We start from the raw sequence: 21,929 nt of genomic DNA, 5'->3' as shown, positions 1-21,929 counted from the left end.
TTTTCCTGTTTCTAAATATGTATATCGTCTTTCAATTTATAACTGATATATTGTAATTTTGTATTGATTTATAAAATTGAATTTATAATATGACAGATTTAGAAGATAGAATTTATAAAAAAAAAAAAAAAAAAAAATTGTGCCAAAACAGCCGTCGCCAAATAGGCTGGCGCAAAGACAGTCGGCGCCCAAACGGCCGGGCCTAAACGACCGCGCCAAAACGGCTGCGCCAAAACGTATCCTACCATATATATATATATATATATATATATATATATATATATATATATATATATATATATACATATATATGTATATATATATATTTATATATATATTTATATATATACATGTATATATATGTATATATATATATATATATTTATACATGTATATATATGTATGTATATATATATATATGTATATATATGTATATGTATATATATATTATATATATATATATATGTATATATTATATATACATATATATATATATATATATATACATGTATATATATGTATGTATATATATATATGTATATATATGTATATGTATATATATTATATATATATATATATGTATATATTATATATACATATGATATATATATATATATATATATACACGTATATATATGCATATATATACATAATATATATATATATGTATATATATTGTATATATATATATATATGTATTTATATGTATATATATATGTATGTATGTATATATATATGTATATATATATATATATATATATATATGTTGAGACATTGTGACAAGTTGAAAAAGGTGGAAAAAGAGAGTCACGGGTCTCGTTCCGAGTTTATTCCTGACCGGTTTCGCTTGTAGCTTCTTCATATATATATATATATATATATATATATATATATATATATATACATATATATATATATATATATATATATATATAAATATATATATATATATATATGTATATGTATATATATATACATACATTACACGGCTCGACTGTTCAGTGGTACCACTCTCGACCACTAATACAGTGATCCTAGTTCGAGTTTCCCCATGGCTGAAAATTTCAGCAAAACCGTACGGCCAGCCGGGAATCAACTCTGGTGGGCAAGGAGTTTGTGTGTGTGTGTGTGTGTGTGTGTGTGTGTGTGTGTGTGTTTTACGTAAGGTTATAGCATTACCCATATATCCATATATGACCTCTGGGATCTCATCCGGGTGGGTAATACCTGTCGATCGCGAGTCCAGCACGTGAACTAAAAATGTGGTGAATCTCACATGCAAGCACACCAAAGACCCTTTTCCTCTTGAAGAATGACAGAGTTAACCTCACTCCCGTGTTATGAACAATTGTGCCTCATCTAACCACTTCTCCCATTTTTGCACCACTGGTGTGGCATCTCACTTCTTCCCTGTGCCACAGAGCTTGGATCGCATGCAATGCAGTGAGGCATAGCTCTTCCACAGCAGGGTCCTTTTCCTCTTCAGTGCATGATGATCCTCTTGATTATTTGTTTCGAATAATGTATGACTTGGATGAAAAGGTATTTTTTGGGCCGAACCATCCATTCATCCATCCACAATTTCCCTCCATTCAAATTCATCCATCCCGGTTTTCCTCTAGATCCCCATCCATTTCTGTTTTCCACGTCTAGTTTTTGCCAGTCTCTCCTCATTTTTTTTTAAAATTAACTCTAAACGCTGCGAACACCCCGTCAGGAGGCTAGGATGGTGTCCTATACAGAGGACTTTGTGGCATGGAATTTAATGAACAATGCCTTTGGTCCAACTCGCTTGTGGTAGGGTTAGGACCGCTGTCAACTCGACCTCCGTCGCAATGAGCGACGCTCTTATCCACTTGGCCAGTAACCATCCATTTAGAATTACCCATTCTTCCCATATACCCACACCATCTCAGCTCTGGGATCTACTCTTTTCGACCTCTCCCTTCCAATCTCCGTTGTCTATCTTTCCTCGACATTTCCGACTTTAACCGCTCATGTAACGCCTAACACATTTCTCAGTCACTTCAATTAAAAAACATTCAGTTTCCCTCATATATAAAATATCTGCTCCATACAGTCCCGCGGGTATAATCAATCCATATATATTTATATATATATATATATATATATATATATATATATATATATATATATATATATATATATATACAGTATATAATATATATATATATATATATATAGTAAATAAATAATATATATATATATATATATAAAATACATAAAAATAGATATATATATATATTTATATATATAATATATATATATAATATATATTTATATATATATATATATATATATATATATATTCATCTTCAAATGCCTATTTCTTATATCAATTTTACTTCCATACGTTTACTCGATTCCTTTATACAGTAATTCACCACATAAATGTATAGGCCGAAGTGACCCTACATTAATTGAGTCCATTGATGTAAGAGTTGTAATAATGAAGCCTTTAAAGTACTTTCAAGACCACACTATCTACGGGGCTCCATTTGGGAGTCAGGTAGGATGGAGAGTAGTCCGGCCCTCGGTGTGAGGCTCATAGTTCGACTTTCCAGCCGTGTCAGCAGAATTCCTGACTTGGAGTTGCCATGGCTTGAAGTGAGGGACGTGCCTTATCATATAGATATTTATAACAATAACATGCGCTCACAGTAGGATGTGTTTATGAGTGTGTAGATGTATACGTGGTCATAGGTACAAGTATGCTCCGAAAGTATCCTGTGCGGACGTTTGGCGTTTCAACATCGTCGGACGACATTTCGGCCATCTCTCTCGTGTGTGTTTGTTTGTGGTAACTTATAATGAATGGTAGGAGATGGATACATACGTTCTTCATACAACCCCAAAATACTTAAAAGTCTCCACTTCTTCAGGCCGTCAATCTTCGCACTCTCGTTTAATCCAACATTATCATTCCTCGTACCTCTCACTACTTTATTTAACACAAAGGAACACAAAATAAGGAGGAAACTGCAAAACGCCCCTTGGCCTATCTATGGCAGCTCCTCATGCTCATCCACATTCTCTGTTACAGCTCACATTCATTCCTTATCTATTTTTAAGTGTTATCTAGCGTTTCCTCATTTACAATAAGGCCACGTGGTAGCCCAGTGGACACCGTGTCGAACTCGCATGTGGTCGTAGGTTCGATTCCCGGGATCGGCTGCGGACTATGTCGCGTTGGTTCCCGGCAACCCTGGCCAGGCGGGGAGGCGACTCAAGCAATGCCCTCAAAAAACAGAAAAAAAAAAAAACAGAAAAAAAAACAGCGGTTTGCCGCAACTGACCCTACTAGGGGTTTTTCACTTACCACTTTGTAGGAGTAGGATGGTGATTTGTATTCAGTATTGGGAATCCTGTTCTGAGGGTTCATAACTGTACTTCCAAACAAATTTGACTAATTTCCCTTTTAGAACGAGGTTTATCGAACTTTTTTAATTTTTTCTTGTTATGTCATCATTTCTTATCTTTAAGACTATCAATATCACCCATATTAATGACTTTGAACTATTCGGACACCTCCATCTTATCATCTCTAACTCCATGTCTTTCTAGTGAGTTAATTTTACCAAGTTTAATTTTTACTTATAAGGGATATTTCTGATATGACTAAAATTTACAATTTTTCTGTGGATTCTCTAACTGTGAATCCGTGGAGGCCAAAATTACACTACATCATTTAGATGACGCCCCGACTAAGTCAAAATCTAATTTCAAAATATTTTCCAGTCTCTTACTGACACATCTAGAGATAAAACCGAAGACTGTTTTATTTCTGTACAAAACTCTTTCGGTTTTAGATCACTACCTCCAAAATCCTCCAAATTTCTTTCAATTTTGGGGTCACAATTTCCAAGTTCCTAGTGATTATCTTGACAGATACTCATTTTAGCAACTTTTCATTTATCAACACTGAATTTCATTTGGCAATTAACCGACTGTTCATATATTTTGTCTAAATATTAAGATATTGCTCGTTGTTTCATCGGTCCTTCTAATTTCATATAATCTGCATATTTGTCCAGACGACTAGTAATGACCAGATCGTAATCATTAATGTATATGGTAATGGCGGAAAGCACTGAGCCCTGGGATACCCCATTAGTCACGAGAAGACGAGGGAAAGGAAACACGGGACTTATGAAATATCCTCATTTGGTGAATAGTAATGAGAGAGAGAGAGAGAGAGAGAGAGAGAGAGAGAGAGAGAGAGAGGAGGGAGATAAAGATACGTCGAAGCCGGTCGAGTAGCGTATGTCACCAGATGGAGGCTCTTCCAATGTCTCATACTTCCTTTTCTCTGGCTTTCCATATCTATTATTATTATTGAGGGGACGGAGAGGGCGAAGGGTCGCCCACTAATGAAGTGGCCTTGCTGTGGATGTGTTGTGTTTTGCTACATTGCTTCTGACCCCACAGGGCAGTGGGCGAGATGCAGGGATGACCCGTCGTCCAGGAGCAGCCAAGAAAAGAAAGAGGGATGGTGAATGGGAGAGGAGAGTGTGGGGATGAAATGGGTGGGAGTGGAGTTTGGCTACCTCCCTTGTAAGGGGGGAAAAACCCTTGGTATATGTATGTATGTATTATCATTATTATTACTATTATTATTATTATTATTATTATTATTATTATTATTATTATTATTATTATTACTATCATTATTATTATTATTATTATTACTATCATTATTGTTATTATTATTGTTGCCATTATTATTATTGTTGTCATTATTATTATTGTTGTCATTATCATTATTATTATCATTATTATTATCATTATTATTATTATTATTATTATTATTATTATTATTATTATTGTTATTATTACTCCTATTATTATTAATATTATTATCATAATTTTAATTTTTATCAGTAGATGTATTATTATCGCTGTTATTCTCTAGAAGGGTAAATGGTACTGGCAGAGCTCCTAGAATGACCGTGTTTATACATCATTTCTTGTGCTGGGAAAGGTGTTCGCCTGTACAGTTTCGCCCTTATCTGCTCAAATTAATCTACTAAAGGCCTAAGGCCCTGAGCAATCTGGGCAAAGGCCTAAGCAAACTGGCAAACAAGAATTCCCTCCAGCTTATGTTGGTTTTGAGTTGGCCTTTGATTCAGTGCATCATGGGGTGCAGTAAGATCTTCTGAGTGTCAGTAGGATTCCTGCAGGAACTGTTGACTGATGTTCGCTCCAACTTATGGGACCGAGAGTGTTGGGAAGTGCGCAGGAAGCTGGTTTGGTTTCTTTTTTGTTTACCACTCAGGAGTCGGGCAGGGGCGCTTTCTTCCCCGCCCGAACGTTTTGCAACACCTGCATGAACTTGGTACTGGTCAGAGTTGTCCATTATTGTAGAGCATCTATTGGCAACACTAAGATCACCGGTGACCTTGCCTTTGCAGGTGCAAATGTACCTTTTACACAGTCATTGGAACCTTTGGTTGCAGGCTTCGAGTCAGTTCACAGGGACACGTGACCGCTGGGACATCACGTCCCCTGGACCAAGGCCAAGGTCAAACGAAACGGAGGCTTACTGAATGATAGTTCGTGCATAGAGCGAAGACACTTGATGTCTTAGAAAGCCTCGCATACGTTCGTGGTCTCGAGCTTAAAAGTTGTGTGGCATTTAAGATTTTCCAGAGGTCTTAGAAAGCCTCATAGTTCGTGGTGTCGATCACAAAAGTTGTGTGGGATGTAAGATTGTACATGGCAAAATTGGGTTTATGGATTTCGTTCAACCAATATATGGCGTTGTTGATATCTACCTACTCTTTTGGTACCCAAAACTAAGGCATCAGTGGCTCAAGTGATAAATAAATTGGCCAGTCGTTCATATTTTAGTCTGGTTTTTTTCAAATATTTTTCAGTGCATTCATGACGATTTCATTACAGCCTCGTTCAATTGTTGTCATCAAAGTGAAAAAAAAATCATCGTGGAAACACTAACATCTAATACAGTCTTAAACTATAAACAAAAAAACCTCTTCACCTGTCTTTAACCAACCTCATTACAGACCCACAATTTTCTACATAGAGCAAATTGTGGCAACAGATGATGCACTCGAAGACGAAGCATGATGCAAGCTTGTACGATAGCAAGTGAACTGCAGAGGTGCAACTACAAGTGCAGTTTTTCTCGAGAGAACCGCCTTTGGGGGTGGCGACTGGGAATCTGGGAAAATCCGTGGGACCAGACAATGGGGGTCGTCCTTCACTGCAGCTGCAGTTTCCAGCCATTCCCTCCCTCCCTCCCTACCTCACATATTTCCAATTCTTTTCCCTCTATCGGTCACTTATTGTCTTTTCAATTACTCAAACTTTTTTTTAGGGCTTGGTATCACTCACGAGAAAACCTGTTCTTGACATAAAACTAATTAAACACTAAAACAACTGAAGTAAGCTCCATCACCTTACTTTAGACTAAATATTTTTTTATTCAGTTAACCGATAACATTATCATACACTCCGTTCCCTCCTGGTGTCCTTTTCCCTCACCTCTTCTCACAGGAAGGGAGCAATGACCCCATTTAGACTAAGGGAATAAAACTCGAGGAATCAATGTAAGATTTTTTGTTGTCTCTTCAAGGTCAAGAGTTAGATGCATTTTAATTTGATGCGAACAGAACATATATAAAGTTAATTGAAAAAGGTGGATAAAGAGAGGCACGGGTCTCGTTCCGAGTTTATTCCTGACCGGTTTTGCTTGTAGCTTCTTCAGTGGAAGCACTCTTTTTCCACCTTTTTCAACTTGTCACAATGTCTCAACATAAAGTTAATTCTTAGAAGAAGACAAGGTTCAACTTTAAAGCGAACTACCAAGAAATTTGCAGTAAGCCCAGTGAGACCAAGATAATCAAGAAGAGGGAGAGGGGAGAGGAAAAGGGAGAGAGATTGTAAAACTTTGAAAGATGGAATTTACTCCACTGGAATGAAGAAGATGTAACTATATGAAAATGCTGGGGGAATATATTTAGCTTAGCCTACTTGAAAGGAGTCTTGTTTTGTTGTAGGTCTTTGGTCTCGCTAACCACCAGGCAATTTAGCTTACTTGAAAGACAGAGTCTTGTCTTGTTGTAGGTCTTCGGTCTCGCTAACCACCAGGCAATTTAGCCTTGTTGTAGGTCTTTGGTCTCGCTAACCACCAGGCAATTTAGCTTACTTGAAAGACAGAGTCTTGTCTTGTTGCAGGTCTTCGGTCTCGCTAACCACCAGGCAATTTATCTTACTTGATAGACAGAGTCTTGTCTTGCTGTAGGTCTTTGGTTTTGCTAACCACTAGGCAGTCTCAAAATCGTCTAGCGCCATTTACTCATTACTCATAATTTGTATCCGAAAATTCCATAAATACATTTGATTACTGGCATCACCGTCAACTTGGCTTAGCAGCTTGGTTCTAACTGAATTTTCTTAACATTATAACAATGTAAATGACACAAGCAAACTACTTATGGTAATTTGACATGAAAATTTGGTGACGCCGAAACGGACACCGTGGCATGAATTTAGAACTACGTGGGTACATCTTTGCAAATAAGTATTCGATGTTCCGGCGAGCATGTTGATGATAATAATATTATGCATTCCCGTGCGAAAAATGGGGAGAACAAAATTGTACTGTACATTTAAAACTCAAAGGACGTGTGGCTGCTCAGTGAATCATCGAACAAACATCCGAAGTAACTAATCTCTACCTCAACACAATCAGATCAGTGTTTGACGAAATTCGTCGAAGCGAGCTGTTACTGTCAGTTACATAAGACATAAGAATAAAGGAGACTGCAAGAAACCATAAGGCCTACACTAGGCAGCTCCGTATCCATCACCACCTGTTATCCCCATCCATAAAGTTGTCTGATCGTTTTTTAAAACAGCTGATAGTTTCAGCGCTTACTACATGGTTACTAAGTTTATTCCATTCATTGACCACCCTATTAGTAAACCAATTCTTGCCTATTTCCTTCTTAAATCTAAATTTCTCCAGTTTATACCCATTACTGCGAGTCCTGCCCTGTTGTTTCATTATGATGACCTTGTTTGCTTCACCCTTGTTATAGCCTTTGATCCACTTGAACACTCCTATTAGATCACCCCGCACTCTACGTCTTTCCAGAGAGTGTAAGTTTAGGTGCCTAAGCCTCTCTTCGTAAGGGAAATTTCCGAGTCCATGTATCAGTTGAGGTTGAACCGTCTCTGTAATCCGTCGCAAAAGTATCATTCTACTCCAATTTTAGTGGAGTGATCCAAGAGCGTCTTTGTAACGGTCATAGTCAATGATAAAGTCAATGATCCTTAAGGACCACTCCAGCTTAGAAAATTTAGTTGCCCTGCCTATGGATCAATTATTATTTGGCCGACTATCTAGATGTGCCCTAACTATGTCTCCTAATTTTGTAGCTTCATCCATACCAGAGAGGTGTCTTTCTCAGGGGCGTAAGGTAACTTTTAGTCCACAATTTCTCAAAATGGTCCAATTCTTTTCAAACGTGAGTAGGCCTACCGTGGAGGCAGACCATTACCACTGTCATTCATAGAGGGCGTCAAGTATAGGTTTTGTCCATACACCAATATATATTCATGATGAGAAACACGTCAATGGCAGTTTTTTTTTTTTTTTTTTTTTTTTTTTTTTTTTTTTTTAAGGCTGGTACCGCTCGGTGGTCCGGAAGTGTCCATACATAAACGCAGAAGACGGTGTCCACGCTGCTATGCCATTGGAGTGACGATACCCGGAGGAAGTTGATCCATCACAGTGATGTCCAAACCACCTCAGGTCCGAGACCATTATTGACGGTCCTTGCAACTTCAGTTATCACAGTTCTCATCTCTTCGAAGGATCACTGCGGTCGGTACCGAAATTCCTCCATACCAGGGCACACGGTGGGATAATGGATTTCCATTGGACATGATTGCCTCCGAGGTAGTCCTTTATTTCTCTCATTCTTTTATAGGCTTCTCAAAAAAGTTGTCCCAGTCTTCGGGGCTTGTGTTATTGTTTGAAATAAAGAGTTTAGACATTAAATGGTTTGCGCTGAATCTTCTAAGGGAAGAGATGAAAGCCGCTAGGCTGAGAAATGAGAAAATTTCTAAATAGGACGCGTGGCAGTAGACATAGGTTTCGGAGAGGGTGTTGGGTAGGAGCCTTTCAGGCTGAATTCAACAGCGCCAAGCGGCCAAATAAACTTCATTTGTTCCTCTTCAGTAAAGGCGGATGGGGTGGGTGGATGAGTCTGGATAGCCCCGGCTGTTTTCCCACAGTGAACGAAGCTACTTATCTTGACAACTTGTCCAGCCGTAGGGACCAAGTAGCACTCACAGTACGACTGCACCCATACTCACTCCTGCATTGGACTGCGCGGCGTGAATGCTTCGAATTAGAGTTGCCATCAATACAGCTCTAGGTAACAAGAAGTTTTATGCCAGGTCGACGTTACTATGGTCTGTTTGTCCTTTGGAAGATACTAAATCAAGGTACAACCGAAGCTGCTTAGCAAAGCTAACTGGTTCTACTTGGGGGATCCTTGCTAATATCAAATACTTGAACGGGATGAAATAGTGTAAACTCAGAGATCAAACTGCTCACCCTGGCACTTCTATGAAATTGACATACCATTTCTACTACACCCAAAATTGTGGTGAATTCTGAGCGTCTAATCAAGTCTATACACCGAGTAGGAGCTGTTTGGGTCTAGGACTCCTCTACGATCTCATTGATTGAGAAGAAAAAGTTGAAGAGATTTTGCTCGAGGACCATGGCGCTATAATGCACTATAATAGTCATTCTAGTGTATCTGGATTTTATGGATTTTGTTCATTTATTAATTTATTTATTTTTGCATCGATGATGTCTACATACATTATAGCAGGGGTTCTCATTAGGGGTGAAATTCACCCCCAGGGGGGAATTTTGGGTTTTCTGGGGGTGATTTGTGACCACAGTCAGTTTACGCGGTGAGGAAAGCAATTATAGGTTTTGGCCTATCTGGCCTGTCACCTGGGCTGGAATTATACTAATATGGGAAAAATATATACTAATTTGGAAAAAATAAAAGGGTTTTTAGTAATATTTGCATATTATTTAGAATGCAATTTTTGAAACAGGCAATCTTGGAAAGGAGGGGGGAATGACATTCAGACAAATGGTGAAAGGGGTGAATGGGCCAAGTAAGGCTGAGAACCCTTGCATTATAGTATTCCAGATAGTCTAGAAATATTTTACTGGGGAACAATTTAAAATTGTGGTTGAATATTCAGTGTCCATGCTGTTCAGTGTCTAAGCTCGGGATGTTGCCTTGTGCGTCATTTATGCAGTATTCCATTGATTTAACCATAAAAAAGCCTTTTGTCCGGAATTCGGAAAATTGTAAAATTATTACCGTTTATAATTAAAATTTTAATCATTGACTGTATTACTTGGTATTTTTATGTTGGTGGGTATCATACTGAGATGAAATTTTTGGGATCGATTAGTCACAAAATGGTTTGGTTTTCATATTCATTCAAGAATTACAATTGCTTGCATGTTAATTGGGAAATATGTAGCAAATGCTGACAGTCAGGGGTCACCTACTTGTGGATTTTTCATAGAATGCATTAGTAGCAGTAAAACCTTCAACAATCTTCTGCCATAATTGAGCGACGCCTCTACATCTGATACAGAGAAGATACCAGATAAACCAGACAAAGAAATAAAGGCAGAAGAGATTCTTTTGTTTTAGTTTAGTATCTCTGATTTCGATGATGTGAAAATGGAACATGAAGAAACATGCTTTTCTTTTACACGGACTAACTGGCAAAAAGACTTAAAGTTTCCCCTCTGTATGACAAGGTTGTTACTATTAATATATTCTCTTAATAAGTGTGTTCATCAAAGTGTCTGGGTAGAATCTAAAAGAAACTAGAAGCACAGAATGTAAAGATGTCAGTAAATAATACCAACAAAATTGGATGAAGAATATGGAGACTGTCTCATTCTGCGTGTGTTCATCAAAGCAGAATACAAGTAATTGGATATTTTTCATCTGAGGTCCATTCAAGAAATTATACCATACATTACTGATGCAGGGCATAGTCTGTATGCCAAGTCTATATTCTCCATCGTCTCCCACGACGCCACACCACCCCTCGACTTTAGACGCTCTCCAATGCACTCCTCGGTAGATGTAAGAGTTTCACCTTTGAAAGTGGTCCACAGTTCTATAGGGTCCCTAAGAATGTTAAGTACTTCAGACTGATTTTAGAGATTGCTACCTGGGTACACGCATCATCTCTGAGCTTTTCCAGATGAAAACCAGGTGGGTTACAGTTTCACGTTTGAAAGTGATCTACAGTTCTATAGGGTCCCCAAGAATGTTAAATACTTCAGACTGATTTTAGCGATTACTACCGGGGTACACGCATAATCCCTGAGCTTTTCCAGATGAAAACCAGGTGGGTTACATCTCGAAATTCTCCTGGAATTGATACGCAATCTGAGTGTTATGACCACAAATCTATGATGGATCCGAGCCAAGAAGGGACACCTCAGTGCAACCACAGCATTGGGACAGCATTCAGGCTCCAAGACTCCCGTCTCTAGGCTCTGCAAGGATGCCACGCACGGCAAACACTAGGATGAATGACCCATAACGAGGTTGGATAGCCATTGACTCAAAAAGCTTATCTACTCTTTTTATGGTTTTCTTTTTCTTCTGTCTGGGTGTCCAACACATGCCGACAATCCGACTATGGTAGCACTATGACAGCTACCTCGTGTGACACACAGACGCATACATGGAAAAACGAAAACTACATTCATTAGAAAAAAAGAGAAAGGCGAGATGATTGCTGTGTTTGGTTCAATGTGAAAGGAGTAGGGGAAATTGACAGAGATCCCTTAGTTTGTGGAGGGAAAGTGAATAGAGATCATGGAATGAAGTTGAAAAAAAGTTGACTGGTTTACAGAAGGAAACGGTGCAATCAAAATACATAAACAAATCTGAAGTTGAATTTGAGTCACAGGGAAGGTATGAACGAACAAAGTTCTTTTCCTTACATTACAATTCGGTAGAAAATATGTAAATACACGCGTCCACACATTTTATTGTTTACTTTCGAAAAGTAAACTGAAATAACGGATGGAAATATTTGGAGGTAGTTAGAACCTTTTAATTCGACATTTGTACCTAAGCGATAATCTGAGGTAAATCTCGGGTGATTAAGCTAACCTATTGCCAGTCATAACTGAACATGAAAAAAAAAATCGTCAAAGTTTCTCCTACTAACACTAGGTTTATTCGTCTAACAAATTTCTCAGGACTTAATCCCCTCATTTCGCGGGATATTCTTCATTTAAAAAAAGTCGCTCAGTATTGGAAAAAAAATTATAGGTTCAGTAAATATGGCTTCAACTCCATTTTTGTGCTGACCCATTCTGAATAGCATCGTCAAGAGTTAGCCTGGACAATACTATCAAGTATAACACTGGGTAACAGATGAAAGGATCAAAACTATCTTAATCCTATACTGTTTCTTGAACTACATTACATGACAAATAGTCCCGTAGCTTACGACATATTATTTTATCAACCTTAACGTTGGTACTTTTACTACCGAAGGTGGTTAATGGCTTTGACGCACATGAATCGTATAGTTTTTTGGTTACAGAAAGTATCACACACATTTGAGTAGAAAATAGGGTGATAACAAAATCGATAGGATAAGTATTCTCTGGTGCGGAAGGGAATGAGAAAAGGCTGGAAAGTATCACACACATTTGAGTAGAAAATAGGGTGATAATCAGATCGATAGGATAAGTATTCTCTGCTGCGAAAGGGAATGAGAAAAGGCTGGAAAGTATCACACACATTTGAGTAGAAAATAGGGTGATAACAAAATCGATAGGATAAGTATTCTCTGGTGCGGAAGGGAATGAGAAAAGGCTGGAAAGTATCACACACATTTGAGTAGAAAATAGGGTGATAACAAAATCGATAGGATAAGTATTCTCTAGTGCGGAAGGTAATGAGAAAAGGCTGGTATGGGAAGGGCTGTGAGTCGCGACAGAACTCAGGGATATCCCAACGCACCCAGTCTGAACGGATGTGGTTCAAAGATTGTCCGGAGGAAATGCTTTACATAACACCGATGAACATAATCCATTACAGGTTCTTAAGTCCACTGGTACCCCAGATGATCAGTTTGATTAGGCTTCGGCACTTGGCCTTCGAGCCAAAAATTTCATAAATCATCCAATTTGATCAGGCTTGAAACAAGATCATTTTCTGCTCATGTATGTTTTGTACGTTTGATACATGGGATCACTTCTTACTCGTGTTTAAATCTGTTTTGTCTAGAAAATAGTCAAGTTGTTTCACTGGATTAGAAGGTAAAGACACTTTACACTCACAATTTGGTCGTTTTGACATATTAAGATAAATCTATCATATATGTGTACTAGTGTAAGGCCTCCTTTAAGGTAAGAACATGACCAAAATCTAGACCTTCTTGTCTTAATCCTCCTTTTCGAATGAGTATGTATTATTATTAATCATTACTACAATTAGGATACATAATTTTGTCATTAGGCTTAGCTATCTTCTTTATGTTTCGAGGGAATTTTGTTGCCTGACGCCGGACCATATGACTTCACCTGATCACGTGACCAAGCCCCGACATCGCGTCAGCGTCTTTGAACACGCAGTCAGAACTCGCGTCGAGTTCAAGGAGCACAGACGTCTAGGAGAGAAATTAGTTATTCAAACCGTGTGCTGGAGTGTGTGTACGACCATCACATATTTCCCCAAGTAATAACCTACTGTGATCCACATATTCTGAATTACAAGACCTCCAAAGTTTCATTCAAACGAACTCTATAGTGTTGTGGACTTCTGATCGTCCCAGAAACCCAAAAATTCTGGCAAGATGCGAATCAGATGACTCGTATCACCAACATCGGAGAGTGTCGCTTTAATCACACGACGATGTAGTTGCCTACGATATCCTGATTTAGCTTCCATGCAGTCATCCTCTCCATTCTAATCAGCTTTTAGCAGGATCAGTCCACTTGAGCCAGCCCTGAGTTTTGTGGGCTTTCTCATCGTCTCCACCAAGGTTTGTCTCTGTGAGTAGAATCAATATCAGGGAAGTGTGCCATATGCCCATATAATCAAACCTGATGTTCACAAATTATGCTAGAAACAGGCCTTGACTTAACCCCACGGAGCAGTTGTTCTTTTGACCCAAATTCATATCAGCGACAACTTAATAGACCTCCTAAGGCACTTGGTACCACAACACCACACGATCCATTAAACTATTACTGACCTGCCGAGCGTGATCCCAGGCCTCTGGAACTTTAGTAAATAAATGCAAACCACGGCCATCAACGGATGGGTGAGGTATATATACGTCTTCGGGTCGCTTGCGAATAAGATTCTAACCCTACTAAATAAAAGACAAGAACTCATGAACCCTCGATCCTTCTTCCCGTAGTCAAGACCCCCTACACTGGTGACCATACGGAGTGACCAAATGAACCCTTCTCCCATTGCTGCGACCCACATCAACGCCCCGATTATCCTAACAGCCACTGGGGAACATAAACCAAGTATAACTCGAGGTGCTGGCAATCGCCGCCTATCACCCGAAGCTGACGGAACTAGGAGGGACATCGACACGCTCCGTCAGATGTGGCTCCTCCAAATTTCGTTTCCTTATCGACACCGGCGCTTGCACTTCCATATTCTATGCCTCCACAGAAGAATCCCGAGCCCCCAAGGACGTTAATGAGAGGCTCACTGCCGCCAACGGCACCACCATCAGCTCTTCCGGGTGGAAGCCCCTACACCTCACGTTCGAGAGTCACCAGGACTCATAGAGCAACATCCTGGCAGACATCAGGACGCCCCCTCATCGGTGCTGACTTTCTCGCTCATTACAGGTTACTGCTCGAAGTTGCTAACAGTCGCCTGGACTGCGCAACAGCATCCGTCTTGAAGCTCCTACAAATCGCACCACGGCCGACCACGGCCGCTGCCACCAAAACTGTGCATTTCTAACAAGCAATTGAACCCAGGTAAAAGAAAACCATTGCTGCTGCATGTAACATTGTATTTTCGTTCACATATTCTCTATGTAGACCTTACATGACTATAATACTGTTGTCAAGATTCGTGGTAATTGTGCACGTGTACATAGGCACCTGAATACGCACATATGCACGTTTACATATCTACAAAATATGCCTTATGCATATATGCTCACCCTCTTAAGTACGATAGCATATCATTAGACAGGTCACAGACAAACATGAACATGGATAGATAGGCAATACAAACAATGGGAGTATGTGCCGGGTAGCAAAGAATACATTATGTTGGGAAGAAGAATGGAGGAAGTGAAGAGGAAGCTCGAATGAGGGAGACGAGGTAAGGGTAGAGGAAGGAAAACGAAGTAATGCAGTAACCGAGTGCTTGTAGATTGTGGTTAGGAGAGAAGAAGAGTTGAATAGAAGAGACCAGTGACTGTTCATGCTGCGATGGAGTGGGGGGAAGACTGCAAACATGAAGGACCACCATTGTGCAGTGGAGATAGGCTAGTCAGTAAAGAGTGTGGTATGACAGGCGTTGATAAGATAGGTAAGAAGAAATAGTGGAAATGAAAAAGAGAAGATGAACAAAACAACAGTACCAGTGCTGTGCACCTATGACTCCATGCACTTCCACCGATACGCACCATCAGGTGCGTCCACTATCGGCGGTGCAAGCTCTGACCTTGGTCATAGAATTCGGCTGTACACCAGGCAGCGCCCTCTTCACCCGCGATACACATCACTGATGTGATGGAATCGGCCAGTGAGAAGAAGGGGCTCGTCTGCAGAACTTACAGTGTCGCATACACTACCATAGTACCGGGAGTGGCTACTGCTCGATTGTATGAGGTAGCTACACACTTGCATATCATATATCTATCATGTGGCTGTGTGTATGTGTACACACACACACACACACACACACACACACACACACACACACACACACACACACACACACACACACACACACACACAAATCAAACACTACCACATACACACACACAATCTTTGTATCTCACTACAGTGGGAATATTTAAGAATAGTCATAGCTGCTTGCGTCTCCAAGTAGACACACACTCTATACTTAAAGTTATCTTTGGCATACATCTTGACTAAATCTGTCATAAATAGATATTCAATAAATTAACTAATATATAATTTGCCCTAGGCTGGGGTGAAGTAGAAATATAAAACTAATGACTACAAAAATAAAAGCGGTCGGTGGTATAAAGGGTGCGGAGGCCATCATCTGGCGATGACAGTGGAAGGTTTCCTTGTTCCCGTCCAGCGGGTTTCTGTTCTCGGGGAAGGCCTCTGACTAGTAGCATCGCCCAAGTGGTGGGCTCTCAAACACTTGCTCAGCCTCGCTAAATGTTCTCTTCTTGAAGAGATTAAAGGTTTCGAAGATGACTAGGGACTGTTCGTGTCGCCATGTGACAACACTTGGGTGTTCCTATGAAAACGCCATTGGGGGTCTTAGCTCCTGGTTGCGGCTGGTGTCCAAATCAACCCTGCATGGTTGATGGCTTCTTTTCTTAGTAATTGTTCCTGTGAGTTCTCCTCGAAAAGGCTCGAGAGTGAAGTGTGCGAAAAAAGAGATCAAGGTAATTATACTCCGAGACAAAGATGTTGATTGTTCAGGTGGAGGATCTTACGTTTTTTCCGAGACTGAGATACGTTTTTTGCCGAGACTGAGGAATATGATGGCAAGACCGAACAAAGGATCCTGTTGGTACAAAGAGGATTGGAAGGCGTGGTGCGAAAGGGGGATGGAACAGCTTGATAGCAGGCGAAGGACCATGACGATGGACAGGAGGCAGGACGAAGGATTCACTTCAGGTGACGTGACGTATAGTCTGTTACTTATTACTTGCCCACACTGTGGATGAGCATCTTGTATTCCTCGGCTGCATCCTGGAGCAAGAGATCGTACAAGCATTGTTCGAAGACGTCGTTAGCGAAGCAGCCCCGTCTGTGGATACAAAGTAGTTTTTGGTGAGTGAAGTGAGTTCTAAGGTGGGGTGGAGTGAGAGGAAGGGCATGTGCAAAGAGCGGTCTTGTGGGAATGACGAAGAAATCCTTGTTGAGATGAGGAGAGAGGACTGGGCAGACAGTAGAGCAGACATGGAGGAGAAAGTGGGGCAAAGGGAGACTGTGGATAGAGAAAAGGAAGGAAGGAAGGGCAATCGAGGCTACGGGATAGGCACCAGGACGGGGGAAGGAAATAGGTTATTGGAGACTACGAGGACGTTATGGGAGAAAGTGTGTTTGAAAAAATTGCAAGTTTAAACAGTGTCCAATAAAAGGTGCAGGGGGAAAGGCGAATGGAAAAGAGGGGGTTAAAGAGGGCAAGGGACAGGATGAGGAGGGGCTTGGAAATAGTGTTTATCTAATCTTTTCTTAAAACAGCCAATTGTTTTAACGCTGACAACATGTTTATAAGATCTATTCCATTAGTTAACCACTTTGCTGGTAAACCAGTTCCTGCTTATTTTCTTTTTTAAACCTAAATTTGCCCAATTTAAGTCCATTACTACTAGTCCTGCCCTGCTAGCTCAAAATAATGACCTTGCTTGCATCACCCTTGAAAACCTCTATTACATCACGACACACTCTTCGTCGTTCCAGAGAAGGTGTATTAAGGTGTCTAAGCCTGTCGTCGTAAGGTAATACCTTGTATCATTTTGGTCATTGAGTTCTGTACTAATTCTAGTGCATTAACATCCATTCTATAGGATGGGGAACAAAACTATACCACAAAGTAAAGGATGGGTATGACTATTTTGTTATAGCCAGATAGAATTTAATGGTTACCTCTGCACTTATGTTTATAATCGTGATAGATATAAACCTTAATACCCAGTTAGTCCTATTGATGGCACTAATGCACTGTTCCCTGGATTTAAGCTCCAGACTCACTAAACTCCTGAGTCCTTTTCTCATTCTCTTTTCTTTAATATGGTGTTATCTAATCTAAACCTGTTGGCTGAGTTGTTTAAGCCTACATTTAGCAAGCTACACTTTTAAATATCAAAGTCAATTTGCCATTTATCCGACTATGGAAACAATTGATCAAAGTCCTACTGCAGTATTCCAAGTCCTTACCCCGACCTTATATATCGTCCTATTTTAGTGTCATCCGCAAACTTACTATTAACCCCATTGTTCAAGCCGTTTCTACACATAATGAACAATAAGGGACCCAAGACCGAGCCCTTGGGAACTCCACTAGTAACACTACCCCATTTATTGATGAAGGGGAAAGACGCAAAGAATGTGTGCTAAAGCAAGAATGTACAAACAGAATAGAAATAATTCAAATAAAAAGAAATTAAATATCTGATTAAAAGTAGTAATATTAATGAAATTATATTAAATATATATTTCAAACTAAAATATAAAATCAAAGATGAAAATATATATAAATCAAGGCTAAGAAAAGTAAAGAAATGTAGAGAAAAGATAAAATGATAAAAAATACAACTAAAAGAAATAAATCCTTAACCAACCGAAAATTATTCAAATCCTTGGAGTTCTTTTGCTATGTTCATGTAATGCTTAAAATCCAGTTTGAGGTCCATCACACACATATTGAACATTTCGGATCTAAAGCAGTCCCGGCTGTTTGGTAGTCACGTCAGGTCAGGAGAAAATAATAATAATGGTAAATTAAAAATGTGGTAAACTTGACGGCATTAAACTTAAGAAAAATAACAAAATATTTACTGTGTAAACAAAAGAATATGTTAATAACAAACATAAAAATCACAACAAAAAATAAATCTTTTGAAGTTGAAAGGTGTTCGTACAATGTATGTGAAAATAATTAGGATTTAGTGCAAGGTATTGGGTCATTAAATGTGTGTGGTTGTGGCACAGAGGCGAGTAAAAGAGAAGATACTGGCACTATGTTCTTGAGAAGGAAGTTGAATGTATTAGCGTTAAATAAAAGTAAGTTGAAAGGGAGGGGTGTTTTTGAGTTTGGGAGTGTGGTGAGGAGAGTCAGAAGTGATGAAGGCATGGGGAGGAGAGCATTAGCTCTACTAGTAAATGAGGAGATGGGAAAGAGCGTGGTAGAGTGGAGGGAAGTGTCTTTGAGGCTGATGTGGGTGAAAGTGAAACTGGGATGGGAAGTGTAGGCTTTTGTGTGTGTGCATGCGGACCTGGTACTGAGAACAGTGAAGAGGAAAGAGGTTTTCGGATTGATTTCAATGAGTCTTAGAGAGTTTTAGGAGGAGTATAAATGCAATGTTGGAGGATCTCAATGCTAGAGTAGGGGATGAGGCAATAGAAAGAAAATTGAGGGTGTCTGGTAAATCTTAGTCGAGACATAATATTGGAGATGTTTAGAAATGGGAGTGGGGTGGGTGGATGCCCTGGATGACTACCTCACTTATATGGGAAAGGAAACCTATTGGTATATAGATAGATAGATAGATAGGCAAACAAAAGGTGCTCAAAGGAACATCTTGTGAAAATAAAATGTATAATCAGCAACAAGAGTATTGCCAATTGTACACAGAGAGTAATAACGCGGAACTAATCTGTGACTGTGTCATTGCGTAAAGGAGAGAGCAGTGGTGACAGTATTTTTGGCGGTGGATTGAGACAGTGTTGGATGCAGTGGATAGAACGATGGCGAATACGTACCTGCACTCGACCTGGACGTAGGGTTTGCGGTAGAGATTGTAACAGTCGTCGCACACACGGTCGAGTTGTTTGTACATTTGCCGGTCGTAGGATCCCATACAAGTGGCGTCGAAGAGAGACCGCTTCGCCGGGCTGCGTCCCAATGGTTGCGGCGCCTGGAGTGCCCCAGGGGAGGGGGCAGCAGCTGCTGAAGTGTCCGTCAGAGCTTTCTCTAATCCAGAGAACCTGCTGGAGACGGTACGACTCTGCACGTAGACTGACGCCGACAGGGTGAGCAGAACGGCTACAACGATTGACATCTGAAGTGGAAGGGAGTACAACAGGGAGGTGAAAAGGGTGCCAATTTATCCAAGAAAGGTGGGAAGATCTTGATTTTTTTTTTCTGAGTTTTGTATGCATCAACTCAACACAATATTGCTCCTAAAAGGCGGAGTCATGGAGATTTACAGATAGTCGTGGAAAATAAGAATAGAAGCTAGTACATATTAGTTTTCACCTATTAAATAATAATGATAATAGGGATAATAATAAATGTGACTCTAGTCAATATCCCATATGGAGTAGGGAGAAGTTGGTGTCAGAAGCATTGAGACGTGAAGGACAAACGACAGTGGAGCAGTATTAAGCAACATATCACAGGTTGGTAGCCCTGCCAGCCAGCGAAATATTGCATGCAGTAGAAACTATCATACATTCAGAAAAGACATCAGCGGGTGTTTGAATGTTTATAGTAGGCATCTGACCTCTTATGCATCAATGTCATATATCTATTTATCTATTTGTTTACGGGTTAATTATTATTCTGTTACAAAATCCAACTCGGCGACAAAGCTGTGCACTTTGGACAACGTTAATAAAAACGCTTAAAGGGATTCTGGTAAAGGCAGGATCGACCAAGCAACTTACTGCCAGATTTGACTTTCTTCGTGAAATCTGAAATTGTCTATTACACCTCCATGTGGAACTCGAATAGCTTAGGCTTCACGTGCTGAGGAGCTGAGTTTCTCTCTTAAACATGCGTAAGATGTGTGTGTGACTCGTGAAAGAATGCATATAAACACAATTGCACAATACTAAAGTGCACACGGTAACTCAGTCCTCTCCTCTACTCCTGTTCCTTCTCGAACTATGAACACGAAACTTTAGAATGAGACGGGCGATGTATTGGTTGAACCTGTGTAGGGGTACTCGTAGAATTTAATTCTCTCGTAGAAGACTAACCAACGTGATAACCACTTGAAAGAATTGAAATTCCATCTGTATGTCTGTCTCGAAGTGGGGTGAGGTCAGGTGATTGCATACACATAAACTGGCTCATACAAATGTACACTACAATGCACATTCCACTGTATACGTCCATATTCTGAGACATATGGTTAAAACAACACAAAACTATGCACCTAGATACAGATACACGCTGAAGGAAACGGACTTACAAGTCGTCAGAACCATTTGCACGCACAGTGTAAAGCACGGACAAGGACACAAACAGACGCAGGTACAAAGGCACTCGATGAAAGCACTCCACGATTATGACGAAAATCACAAATCACTGCATGACTAAGGACACACACTTTGGCACAAAAGTGAGAATGACAGGTGAGGTGCGCACATACAGGTTACGGGCGGGAAGATCGTACCTGGTGATTGGCCATTGTATTGATGAAGGTAGAGTCGGAAATCTGGCGACGATCGGACGTTGATGCTGCTATGAGAGGTAGATGAGTAACACAGTCGGAGGTACAACGGATGACGTCAAGCGAGCACAGGTCTTAAGCCCTCGGGTAGTTGAGCGTCCTGTGCGTCTTTGGTCGCGATCCACAGACTGAATGGAGACTCCACCGATGCGGCTCGCTTTATACTCCTCGGCGGTGGCGTTGTGGAGGGAAAGGGGGATCTCCTGTCACGCTGCAATCACACAGAATGGATTTTTACGTCCTTTTTGTCATGGCCTTTAGTGTTCTTCCACTTTATTGATACCTACATTACCTTTGTATAATGCAGTAGAACTATGTCATATCCATAAACGCCTGGATGATGCTATTTTTTTCCAGCGGAAACACTTCACAATTTTTATTGCTGTGTGAAAAGTTCTTGCACTTTCATCTTAGGCTCCGTACGTCATCTTCCACGAATGAAACGCATTTCAGTTCAATCTTTTAGTAGGAAACACATCTCC

The 21,929-nt window shown here is 40.0% G+C and overlaps 1 protein-coding gene across 2 annotated transcripts; it reads right to left on the bottom strand.

Annotated features, from left to right (window-relative positions):
* Positions 1-16,002: 16,002 nt before the first annotated feature.
* On the bottom strand, positions 16,003-21,592 carry LOC143040082 (molt-inhibiting hormone-like). 2 transcript variants are annotated; one of them, XM_076210747.1, is made up of 4 exons: positions 21,391-21,592; positions 19,751-20,049; positions 18,610-18,721; positions 16,003-17,072 (listed from the first exon to the last, which is right to left on the bottom strand). In XM_076210747.1, the coding sequence occupies exons 1-3, from the start codon at positions 21,403-21,405 to the stop codon at positions 18,616-18,618; spliced, it is 420 nt and encodes a 139-aa protein (XP_076066862.1). In that variant the 5' UTR covers positions 21,406-21,592; the 3' UTR covers positions 16,003-17,072; positions 18,610-18,615. The 2 variants fall into 2 exon arrangements, with proteins under 2 accessions (XP_076066862.1, XP_076066861.1); XM_076210746.1 differs by lacking the exon at positions 18,610-18,721 and having other exon boundaries at positions 21,391-21,590.
* Between the last annotated feature and the right edge of the window lie 337 nt (positions 21,593-21,929).

This window comes from Oratosquilla oratoria, chromosome 27, assembly GCF_046742065.1.
Source record: "Oratosquilla oratoria isolate Oo_2021 chromosome 27, ASM4674206v1, whole genome shotgun sequence".
Lineage (NCBI taxonomy): Eukaryota > Metazoa > Arthropoda > Malacostraca > Stomatopoda > Squillidae > Oratosquilla > Oratosquilla oratoria.
The sequence above is the reverse complement of the archived record's forward strand: the minus strand, read 5'-3'. Positions and strand labels throughout refer to the sequence as shown.

Coding starts and splice junctions, on each gene's coding strand:
- LOC143040082 (XM_076210747.1), bottom strand. Junction 18,722..19,750: donor TACGTCCAGGTCGAGTGCAG/GTACGTATTCGC, acceptor ACTACCAAACAG/CCGGGACTGCTTTAGATCCG.